This window comes from Gymnogyps californianus, chromosome 12 (assembly GCF_018139145.2).
Source record: "Gymnogyps californianus isolate 813 chromosome 12, ASM1813914v2, whole genome shotgun sequence".
Taxonomy (NCBI): domain Eukaryota; kingdom Metazoa; phylum Chordata; class Aves; order Accipitriformes; family Cathartidae; genus Gymnogyps; species Gymnogyps californianus.
The window spans coordinates 13,846,578-13,859,223 of NC_059482.1; the positions used below are offsets into that span (position 1 = coordinate 13,846,578).

A 12,646-nucleotide genomic window follows, 5' to 3' on the forward strand; every position below is an offset into this window, starting at 1 on the left:
TACAGTGATCATTAGAAAGTGTGTTGTGGAAGGATTCCCCATGTACTTGTCATGTTTATTATCCCCTCCCTAGCCACCTGCATCTGGCTAAGGGAAATCTAAGTAGCCCAACATGACAATTTTATCTTAGTATCCTAACTGATAAGCCAGTAGTGGTAAATAAATAAAGCCATAGTTACTACATTATTCATCCCCAACTCCCACACTACTAGTGGTCACAGTCTGAAAAACCTTAGCTGACCATAATTAAAAAAAATAGGAATATACATAAAACCAGCTGTCTTAGACAGCATTTTTATTAAAAATGGATACACAGAGACATAGCAGCATTTACAACAAAGTTTTTAAAAAGGCATCAAGTTGTAAGCCAACCGTTTGAAAAAGAGGCTTTGAAATGCTGTCTTCCACAGCACTTTTTGCCCATTTGTCAACAGGGGACAGTACGACTGCAGATTATCCAAAGGACAAACAAGCATAGTAACTAATCTAAACTTCAAGCCCTTTTTCTAAACAGTTGGTCACGTCAAGCATCACCCTCCATAGCAGCATTTGGAGCACTCTTCGGTGTTCTTTTAAGTGGCTGGTGTACTCGATCCATTTCTTTAAAATATTTTAATGTTCAATAAAAATATTTCAAATAGAAAAGTTCTTCTGTCATGAAAAAAGTAAGGTTTCGTTTTCAGATTCCATAAAAGCTTATGAACTTCACTGGCAGCATTTCTGTAATGGAGCAGAAGTTAGAACCAGCAGAACAGGCACTTCAGCAAAATTGTCTGTCAACAGTCTGTAAAGTCATATTGGCTTCAGTCCAGAAGACTGTTTCTTACTACTTTGTGGTGGTGTGAGGACACCAGTGGGGAAAGGTGAAGTCCTATTTTGCTCAGCCAATATGGCTTGTTTTGCTTGAGCTTTGTCCTGAAAGCACAGGAAAAGGAGGAAAAAAAAAAGATATCTTTACTTTGGTATACCTATGCAACAGATCAATATAATTCAGTGTTTTATAACTTGATAGATTGCTAGTCTGGAAGTGCATATCTGTATCTAACCCCCCTAACAGTAACTGATAAATCATGCAGTACATAATAGTTGGTGAATACAAACCCCAAGAGGTCAGTATTAGCTTTTGGAATCTGATGATCAGCATTATGGTACTTGTATCTTCACGAAAGCAAAATTCAGAAGCAACTGAACAGGAACAGCTTTAAATTCTACTACAACTAAATAAGCTAAACAGAAAAAAACTCCAATAGCTTAGATTAACTACAATTTGTTGGACAAGATTTTGATCCTCTACAACTTTCTCATGCTAAAACCCACTCTTGCTCAACTTCTTGTCAACCACCACTGTCACGTAACAGTCCCACAAGATCAGTCTCAAGTGATCAGTCTATTTTCTCTTTTTCATCAGACAAGGTTGTATTACCTGTATTTCCTATAGAGAAAGGTCTAACATACAATATTTGAAGAATCCCAAAGGGTAGAAATATGCTTCCGATTTCTAGGGTAATTATTTGCCATTTGAGATGAGAGGCTTTTTAAACAAAATACTGAACAAGTCAGGTCTCTGTCCCAAGAATTTTGCAACTGGAGTACAACCTTATGCCTTTTATCATCTGCATACACTCAGACAGTGATAATGCTTCACTTAAGTTTACTGTATGTTCTAACCAAAGAAGAGACAAGATGGAGATTTTACAGACAGCTTTTGTCTTTGTTATGCATATACATACCAGCAAATCCAAGCTGTTTATGTGCGTCTGTATATTGTGCAAGTCTTCAGGAGCTATACCTCTAAAGTGTTTGAGTTTGGAGCTTCCTACTTCCCTTATAGCCATTGCAAATGGAACCATCCATTTTACACATTCCTCTATCTCACACCATTCATAACCTGGAAGACAAGACATATGCTTATCTGCCTGAATGAAGACTTAACGTTTGTAAACACATTAAACTTAGTTTATAAATGCCAATACCTGAAACTTTCTGCATCAACTCAGATGAGGAGAAGTGATACAAAGCAGAAGCTGCTAGTACTCCATACGTATATTCCAAGCAGCCGATATCCAGCACACAGAGATCCAAGAGCTGCAAGACAACAGATGTTTAGTAAGTCTATCACAAGAACATTTTTTTTTTTTTCCAGGTGAAATAGCATTTGAAGGAAGAAATCTGTCTTACCTCTGCTATTTGTACAAATATTTGCTGTGGATATTGTGGCAGCAATACCTCATAAAGCTCATTTAAATATGCAACTTGCATGTAAATGTTTAGCCATGATACAACTGTCAGCGGATTTAAGTTCCAGTTAAGAGCCTGAAAGAGTAGACATGCACAAGACTTCAGTATTAATAAAGAGTTCCTAACTTAAACCATGCAACTTTATTTACTCCAGATCAGAATCTGTAATTCCAGTTCATCAGGGCATCTTTGAAACACATAAATCTAATCCTCTCCTGTACCTCCTCCTGCTGATAGGATGTGGGAATGATTCATTTTGTTAATACGCACGTACTAGTGGATGCTTTAAATCACTTGTTACCTAGAGAACACTGTTTTCTAATTAGAAAGAGAAATTGTGCCTCTTAGCAGCACATAAGATTAACTGAGGCTCTCTGCTTTTAGTCTGATTATGCTATAAGTTTTTAAAAACTAAAGTAGAACTAATTCCATTTTGAAATATTACCTTCATAATGATCAATTCCATACTGAGGATTTCATCTTCTGTACAAGCTCCATCTGTAACATAGGCAAACTGGTGCAACTTTGGTGGATAGATTTCCTGAAAGATAGATCAAGTATTAATTTGTGGAATAGGTTGTAACTAGTCTCATGTGCTCTAAACAAAAAAAAAAAAAAAAAAAAAAAAAGAAAAAGAAAAAGAAAGAAAAAGAACAACCCACCACTACTTCAGCATTTCAAAACAGAGGGGGAAAAAAGAAAAAAGAACTAACCCCCCATCCTAACGCGTGGTGTTCTACTCTGCCTTTAATATACACAGATTTCTTGTTCAACCTTCCTGCTCATAGCCTTCACCTTTCACTTTTGATGTATCAGTACAACATGCATTATGTTTGACTACAGCACCACTGAGACTGTATGATAATTGACATGAAGATTTTTTATACATCCTAAAGAAAAGGCCTTTTATCCCTTGCTTGAGAAGAACAGATTGAAGAATAATAGCCCTCTTAAATCACAAACAGTAAGAACCTAAAAAGCACTATGTATTTTAATAGTTCAATTTGTTCCAGTAAATAAAGAATAGCTCAGACTATCATCCAGTAGGTACTCTACTGACAACAGAATTGCAACAAGTGGTCTCTGTGTACAGCAGCCAGCCAAAAACTCATTTAGCAACCGCAATTAAAAACTTTAGATTTCTTCTAACACTGAAAAGACTATCCTTTTAAGATTAGAGATATACTGTGATGTTAGCTAGCCTTAATTTTAGCCACTTCTAAAAAAAAAAAAACCAGGAGGAATTTTGAAAAGAAAAAAGAGGATTTTTTTTGTCTCCCAGCTGAAAAAGTCACAGCAAACTCCATGAAGCCTGCCAAAATGCATCTAGTGTACAGTAAGTGTGCTGTCTGTCCATTCACATTTTTATGTTTAAGTAAAGCTGGAGATACTTACCTCAAGCTTTGCTGCTATGAATAAAGAAGAGATACCAATAAGCTGCAATAGTGTTTTTACAACATTCTGTTGTGTTGCCATAAACCGATCAAAGAAATCTTGTGCTAAATAAAAAGTTTCTCTATGAAGCTTGTAGACTTCACAAACCTGGAGAGACATCAGAGATTACAAAGGTCAAGAACAGCGTTACAGAGTCAAAAACAGATGCTACAGATGTATTAAAAAAAGCAAGAGCTAGACACAAAATTCATATTGGCTTTCTGCTTCACTGCTATTGTGAAGTAACATGTTAACTAAGAGCATGGAGTTAAACAGTTTCCTTTGACACAAGATGACTGCCACTACAGTAACTCCCAAAACAAAGAGATCAGAGTGAAAACCCTTTTAGGAAATGGAAGCACATGTTCTAACAATGTCAGAACATCAGTTCCTCATTTTTGCAAAGATGCATCATTCCAATACCTCAAAAGAGAAAATTCTCACAAATATGTTAGAATTAAGAACAGAGACTATGCCACCAAGTCATCCAAACAGCAAGAGACTCACGTACAGTCAGAGTTGTAGTACATTCTACAGGCCAATATAGAGTGGTTGAAAGATGCATCTGGTCTCTGAGCCACCACACTTTACTTCTTACAATGACTTTCATAATCATTTGTGCAGCTTTTATCTGTAGTGTGACCTTAAAAAGCTTACATCATGGAGCTTTAGGGACAAATTGATTATTATCCACTATCAATCCAAAAAAGTATCAGAATATATTGTCAGTTTGTACACCATCAACTCAATCCATTATACATTCTTTTTTTAAATTTGGTGCCATTGACAAACTTTAAGATGAAGACTTAAAGATGGGTTAAGCAAAGATCATGAAATGTACTCATGACAGTTATTAGTACACTTCAACAAAAGCACACTTGAAATACTCACAGGCACAGAAAAGCTTACCTCCATTAGCCAGTCTAAAAGGATCGTTCTCATTTTAGGTTGCAGGAGAGGGTGCTTTTGCATATAAAGTTTATCCCTCACATACGTCTCCTCTTTGTTTATCATGTTTTTCCATACGTCCTCTCTGTTTGCCCAGCTAAGACAGATCAATATGTTTAGTCTCAAATCATAAGACAAAAGGAAGGAAGGCAGACAAGCAGCAGCAAAATGGCACACTTACCCTAGAACTGGTAATGGTGAAGCTCTAGTCGGAGCAACACTTAGATGTATAAAGTGAGAGTAATCAACACCAACTGGATCATCATCTTTATCTGGAGTAGGAATCAGCATATGGGCATTTTTGTGAACATTATTCCAGGATGGCTATTAAATGAAACATGAGATTTTACACTGTGCCTTTTTAAATAATCATTTTAGCTGTAAATAGAAGACAAGACATTGGCAAGAAACTATGACAGAAACTATGATTATGTCTTTAAACTGCACAGAATCATCACAGAATCACTCAAGATGGGAAGGGACCTCTGTAGGTCATTTTGTCCAACCCCCCTGCTCAAGCAGGACCACCTATAGCCAGTGGCCCAGGACCATGTCCAGATGGCTTTTGAGTATCTCTAAGCACGGAAGCTCCACAACCTCTCTGGGCAACATGTGCCAGTGCTTGGTCACCCTCACACTAAAAAAAAGTGTTTCCTGATGTTCAGAGGGAACCTCCTGTGCTTCAGTTTGTGTCCACCTCCTCTTGTCCCACCACTGGGCATCACTGAAAAGAGCCTGGCTCCATCTTCTTTACATCCTCCCTTCAAGTATTTATATACACTGATACGATCTCCCTGAGCCTTCTTTTCTCCAGGCTAAACAGTTCCAGCTTCCTCAGCTGCTCCTTATAGGAGAGATGCTCTGGTCCCCTAATCATCTTAGTGGCTCTTTGCCAGACTTTTTCCAGTATGTTCAAGTCTCTCTTGTACTGGGGAGCCCAGAACTGGACACAGTACTCCAGGTGTGGCCTCAGTGCTGAGTAGAGGGGTGTTGCTTATTTTCACAGTAGAGACAGTTTGCAACTAAAGCTGAAGAACATTTAACCTGTTCTGCTTTTGAAGGACCACAACTGTTTCATGGAAGAATATCCAAGTCAGAGTCTCCTACTGTCATGTTGCATTTTGGTTTTACCAAAAATATTTTGCATGAAAGCAAGATGCTTGCCTTCAGGTAAAGAATAAGCACATGGAACTTTAAAACCCAATTTGTGATTATAATTATACAAATACAAGGTCATGATTTCTGGTAAGGAATATGTAGATGCAATGCCTGAAGTCGTGGTTCCATGCAAAGCAACCTTGACAATGAACACAGCAAAATAGTAGCTTATAGAATCTTTCTTACTCATTCATCTTGCAGTGCTAAGATGAAAAAACAAAGCACTTATGATCCAATTGTTTTCAGAATAAAGCGAATACATGTTAAACAATTGCCACTAAAGTATCAAGTTGACCATTTCATATACAAAATTTTACCAAGGTCTGCAAACATCAGACATCTGACACTTCATCTGTCATATCCTTTTATTTGGACCAGAACTTAAGTTTAGGTTTACTTTTCTCCTGGCTAACTCTTGTTAAACAAGATCTTGGTGTATGCCTCACACAGTTCCCCAGGAAAATACTACTTGTTTTATTTTGCGGTAGAATACAAAGCCAGCCCCATGTCATCATGCCTAAGCAAATTAAAATTTGGCATTTCTGCCTAACAGTGAAGTCAGCCATCTTGCTGCAAATTGATCTGTTCTGCAGCACTAGAAGGACACAACTCCCTAACAAGATTCCTAATGTGCTTCAAGCAAAAAAAAAAAAAATTAAAAAAAAAAATCAGAAGAATCATTAGGTAGAAACAAGTAAAATGCCCTACATTAAATTTTGCCTCTTGCAAAGAAGCTTCCACACCTTGTTTTTGCCCTGTCCTTGCTACAAATGACATCACTTTCCAGCAAAATGGCTACCCTCCAGCACCAGCTTCAGAAACAGAAACCACTGACTTGATGAAACAAAAACCACATTTCACAGTTCACTCACAGCTAAGACTGCTTTGTACTTCGAGTTACTGACACACAGATGGGAGTTTTTCTTCTTGAGTTCTACACGCCAATCTAGCATAGCTATATACCCAGCCATGCCATGGTTTAATTTGGGTGGGAGAAGGCAAAAAGAGGGAATTGTATCTTTATCTTAAAAATGACAGATTCCTTACAAACTGAAATTTTGAATAAAAGTGTCACATCAGCATTGCTTTAAGTTAATTTTTGTCCTCCCTCAAAACTAGACTTCAGTCACACTTTGTCCTCCAAACTGCATGGCAAGCCCAGCTGCCAACAGCCTTTGGAGAAGTGCTGCCTTATCAGTTAATCAGCAAACCAACAGAAACGCAGTAGATCATATAATATCTATTTAAAGGTGCCTACTACACCAGCAGCTTCTGAAGGGCAAGGGATCTGCTCCACAGAGTTCTCAACCAAAGTCGGTACCTCACATACTACACTGCAGCAACGACAATAGATTTAAGTGATTTCACCACCCCCAGTCTTCTATAAGGAAATATAAATCAAGGGTCAAGAGCCTCTTAGGTGTTTTGAGAAGTGAAAACAAAGGTTTTGACTAGATAATATCACTCACCAAGACAACTGGGGAAAAGATGCAAGCAACAGAAAAAGATACAGGTTAGCTAGAGACAAGAAAGAAACAAATGCACAGGGCCCTCAAAAGCAAGAAGCTACCAGGAAGGGAGACAGGAGTCTGAATTAGCACAAGTGGATTTTGGTTGACGGAGTGAGCATATTAAATCAGACTCTTGAGTCTTTAAAGCAGATTTAGGAAGACATTCAACCAAAACTAAGAAATAATATCAAGAAACTGCATTATATCACACTATAACTGTAAGGAAATAGAGCCACCACTGAAAAAAGAAACAGTTTAAGGTGGGGAGGGTGTGAGGAAACCATGAAGAGCTTCCTTTGGACTTGCACAGAGCCAACCCGAAAGTAGGGAGGTACCAAAAAGCAAGAGATGTTACAGAGAATCTGTGCAGCCTAATGGAGGAAATCCTACGGTCCTGGGCTTTACTTCTGAGGCAAACAGGAGCTGAGTAGGATGCAAGCCAAAAATCAATGGGGAAAACTGCCTCTTCAAATCTATATGGATGCCAGCAAGAAAGCTTGGTGACACGCACAGTAATATTCCAGATACAGGAATAGAACAATTGATCAGAGACACAGATCCGTATCTCAGACCCGAGAACTATACAGATTGGAGAAACTGAACTGAGGACATGAGAAGGCTTATTAGAAAAGGAGCACCAAGAAGGGCAGAAGGTAGGTGACCAAAGAAGTCCATCAGAGCAGTCAAGCCCATACAGCTCGAAAAAAAGAAAACCCAGGAACTCAGAGGTGGGTTGTTTTTTTTTTTTTTAAAGCTCAAATGTTCCCACACCTCAGTTTTCTGCAGTGTGTCATCATTCACTGGTATTTCAAATGTTACTGTTAACAGATCTTTTGAACATCCTTCAGGCATATAGGCCAGACACAAAATGGAGCAGGTAGCGACCACTGGTGTTACTGGTTACAGGCAGAGCCTTCAGTGAAGCAGCCATACCTAAGAATACAAGCTGCTAAGACGCTTGTGCATCTCAGTGTGAGCTGGGAGCCACCAGAACAAGCTTCCACAGACCAGGGCAAGGAGGGCAGCAGGAAAGCAGAGGAAGAGGGTGACCCAGAACTGCATTCAAACAGCAAGGTCAGAGGATTTTCAGCATGGAAATCAAAGGTAGAGGAACAGGAGGGTGTTGTCTCACCCTAAAAAGCAGCACCTCGTAACAGAGAGACATCGATATCAACAACTAGACTGCAGCCTTAATTTGCTCATCAGAAATAATAAGATGTATAATTCTAGCCATTTTTCACTCACAAGATGCATTAGTTTGAAGTATAGGGTTTTCTTTGCCATCAGGAAGGGATTCTAGAATTAATAGGAGAAAGAGCAACTCACATTATTAAGTTGTTCTGATTCTTTTTGAATAGCATAGGAGCTTCTACTACTTCTAATTTTCTACAGAGTCTGAATATTGTCCTGCCCCATATTTGGGCTAAGTCAAGCTCTCAACCTGGATATAGTTTACATCCTTTATCTGTTTGTCTGAAGACTTGTAAGTTGTTTTGGGGGGTTTTGTTTTTTAAATTGGATCTTCCAAAGATAACTTAGACTAGTTAACCAAACTTCTTGGAGGATATTTTCAAGCCAGTTAGGTAGAACATTTTGACAACAGTAAGACCAGATTCTGGAAAAACGTCTAGTGAGAAACTGATCAAAACTGTTTCCTGAGAGCTTACTCCATCTTCTTTTCACCTGAAAACATTAGTTAGTTTCATCTAAAGAAACTAACCTCTAGATTCAATTCTCCACTCTAGATGGAGGTGGCCATGTAATTTGTATCACAATTGCACGGATGACTCTAATCTAGTTAGATGAATTTCGTTTTACACGGAGCCTTGGAAGTGTATCCATCCACAGAAAGCAGCCAGAATTAGTATGAGAATTACTAGCAGAATTACAGCCGTGCCAGTTCTCTAAAATCAAACACAGAATTTATGCGATATTCTACTGTCACAAACCTGATGATATAGCCACCCTTTCATCACATAAAGGGTAACGGCATCCTAATTAAGAACTCGGGCCTTATGTTCAACAGAAGCAAACTAATGAATTGACTATGAAGATGCCGTAAAGTGGGATGTGACTATGATATTTTGCCTTGTGCATAAACTAGTGTCAGTAAACAATTTATTTAATGTAGAAGTCATGTGGTATAGGCTGCAGTGGATTTATAGCTACTTGCATTTTAGAATTGTTGTGCCTCAACAGAATAACTATCTCACTGGCTATCACACAAGCCTGCTATACTGCTGCTGGAACCGTAAACATATTCTCATTAGTGGCCCATGGCAATTTATATCAGAGAATAGCTTGTGTCACACCATAGACTGAAGAGCTGCTGCTGTGCAGCCAAATGTTAGCTTTTTTTAAACAGATCTGTAACAATCTGGCTACTTAGTCACAACAAAAAAACCTTCTCTATGTAGGAGACGGATACACAGGTACCCATTTTATTTATGGTTTACAGAATCAAAGGGCCAAATCCCACCAGTATCCTAAGCTTAACTTGAAAAATTCCCAAGTAAATATTTTGGATGCCTACTGCCTAAATTATCTAAATTTTAATTTACCTATCATTCCTGAAGTAACATTGAATGGCTACCAGGCCAGGAACACAAACAAGAACAAAAAATTTTGGTTTTATCTACTTTCAAAGTTGAAGGTCAATGTACACAAAATATATTTCAAGTTTCTTTCCACTGTCTTTCTGGAAGAAGGTAAAATTGAGTCCCTGTTGAGGGTTTTTTTAACAATACCTTACTATTATCCAATAAACATGCACAAGAACCCCTTGCTCAGCTCAAACAGAATGAATCTTTTGGTGAAGGAGAGAGCTGTGGTGAAGGACAGGCAGCTCTTCCTTGTCAGAAGTGAGAAATTAGTTTAATATACTGCACAAAAGAAAAACAGAAGGGAAGGAGAGATCCCCTCATTAAATGCTCACCATTTGAGCCCTGCTTAATATGTTGACTGATAACTAGTGTACGCAGTTGCAACAAGCAGAGGCCATTCCAAACAATGATGCCCATCTGTTATGGTAGCACTTTAGTCTTAGAACTTCCAGCTGCCACTTCTGGTTAGATGTGCCACATTATGCATAGCCTTGTGTACCAAATGAGTATGGTCTGTACACCCTGATCATGACTTTTGCAGCTTAAGTACCACCCTGCATGTGCATTAACAGGCTGAAGTCCTAGTGACAGTGACTGAGCAAGCATGTGTGCACGTGCAGTAAAAAAAAAAAAAGGAGGGGAATAAACCTATTTCAGAAAACGGGCTACTCTCTGTTTTATTTAGAGTAGGCATCTCAATGTACAAAAGCATCATTCTTTCAATACCATATACCAACACAGCATCCGATATAGATACCACTAGCATCTCAGGTTCAAAGATTATAGGAAGGGCACTAAGTGAGCAAGAGGACACTACTAAAATTAGTTCTGACTTTGTAACTCAGATCATTCTAAATGTCTTACTGAGAAAACTGGCAACGGTCACTACTAACTTCCACCGCAGGCCTGATTTCCACAGCTAAGTGACTTTAGAGAAATTATCCCTTTGTTCTGCAGGGAAATGAAGCCCATTTTACTACCGCATTAGCATCTACTATAAACTTCAAAGTTCTAACCCGGAACCTCATATTCTCTGTCAGTCTGATAATAACACTTGTCAATAGGAATGGAGCTGATGGTGAAAGGAAAGGAGGATCTTTCTTCTCTCCCAGGTGATATGTAAGTAGAGACATGACTCGTCTCAAAAGATGATTCTGATCATAAGCTTAAGTGTCTTGTGCTTTGGCCTGCAAGGTACAGCATGTAAGCACATGACTGTAACCTTGCAACTGTCTAGAAAGGTCAATGCAGAGTCCCTCCATGTAGGCCTAAATGCATATTAAGGCTTTTGTAAGGTACACCCTTGCAATCCCAGGACAGCTGGATATACTGAAGTATTAACATTATGTTTTAGGCTAACACAGGCCTCATCTCTTGCAAAGACTCCAAAGCAACCTGTACGACCTGAAATGTTTTGCACTCTCCATCAGCCAGGGTTGATAGTCTCCCTCGCCCACTGCTATACAGCATGTGGTAGCTGTGTATCTCTTGCACCATGTTCGTAATAATAATAATGAGGTACTGCAAGACAATAACAGGGTTAAGTCAGATTACAGGAGTATGATCTAAAGCCAAATTGGTTACCTGGTTTTCATACTGCTTTTTTCTAGTCATCTCCATTTTGGCAATTTCTTCATCAGGATCCTGTAAGAACTACAAAAAGCAGTATATAATTTCAGGAGTACAAGCCACGGGACAAGCGACCACTGGCCACCGCGATGCGCGCCCGGTCCCTCAGGATCACAGCCCCGCAGCAGACCACCACCCGCCCAACACCCAGACCACCACATGGCCCCCAGCCACCCAACAAAAGGAGGCGAGGGCCCAGAGGCCAAGCCCGGCGGCGGGGCAGGCGCCGGCCCGCGGGCACCAGGGGCCGGCCCCGGCCCGCACTCACCGTGGCCACATCGGCTTTCCTCTTGCGGGCTCGCATGGCGCACTCCGCACCCCCGTCCCCCTTGGCAGGAGCCTTCTCCTCCGCGCAGTCGCTGCCAAGAGAGGAGAAGCTGAGGGAGCCGCGGCGAGCCTCCTCAGGGGTGCCTGACAGAGACCTCGGCCTACAGGGCCCGCGCACGGCGGGGCCGGCGGACTCACCTCTCCCGGCGCATGGTGCCCGCCTGGGCCGGGTCGGGGCGAGCGGAGCGCCGTGCGGGGAGCGGCCGAGCAGGCCCGGGCCCCAGCCCCCACAAAGGGCCGCGGAGGCGCGGGCGCACGGCGCGGAAAGGGCGGCCGCAGCCCCGGCCGGCCCCGCCGGCTCCCCCCCCCGCAGCCGGCACCCCGGGAGGCGGCAGGGCGCCCGCCGCCCCCTGCCCGCACACTCGCTCACTCGCCGCCGCGCCGGCCGCCCCGGACCTCCCCGGCCGAGAGCGGGCGGGCGGGTTGGCGGGGCGCAGGGGCAGGGCAGGGCGGGAGCGCGGCGCGGGCGGGCTCCGCTGGGCGCCTCCTGCCTCACGGCGCGACCGCTCCCGTCCCTGCGCACAGCGCAGCCCGCGCCGAGCGGGACATTTAAACGCGCGGCGCGGGGCCGCCTCCCCGCCCGCCCGCACACGTGGCCCCGCGCGCAGCGCCGGGGGCCGGCGGCGCCCGGCCGGGGCGGGGTCTGCGGGGGGGCGCGGCGGGGCGCCGCCGGCCGCCGGCGGGCCCTGGGGGAGCGGCGCAGGGCGCCGCGGGGCGCGGGATCCCGCGCCGGGGCCGGCGGGGCGGGGCGGGGCCGGGGCCGGGCCGGGGCGGGGCCGGCGGCGCCAACGCGGAAGC

The 12,646-nt window shown here is 42.3% G+C and overlaps 1 protein-coding gene across 1 annotated transcript; it reads right to left on the reverse strand.

Annotated features, from left to right (window-relative positions):
* Window positions 1-280: 280 nt before the first annotated feature.
* CCNE1 (cyclin E1) lies at window positions 281-12,071 on the reverse strand. Its single transcript, XM_050903955.1, has 11 exons — window positions 11,987-12,071; window positions 11,790-11,880; window positions 11,477-11,545; window positions 4,802-4,944; window positions 4,582-4,717; window positions 3,634-3,780; window positions 2,684-2,779; window positions 2,179-2,313; window positions 1,974-2,085; window positions 1,731-1,888; window positions 281-915 (listed from the first exon to the last, which is right to left on the reverse strand). The coding sequence occupies exons 1-11, from the start codon at window positions 11,998-12,000 to the stop codon at window positions 793-795; spliced, it is 1,224 nt and encodes a 407-aa protein (XP_050759912.1). The 5' UTR covers window positions 12,001-12,071; the 3' UTR covers window positions 281-792.
* Between the last annotated feature and the right edge of the window lie 575 nt (window positions 12,072-12,646).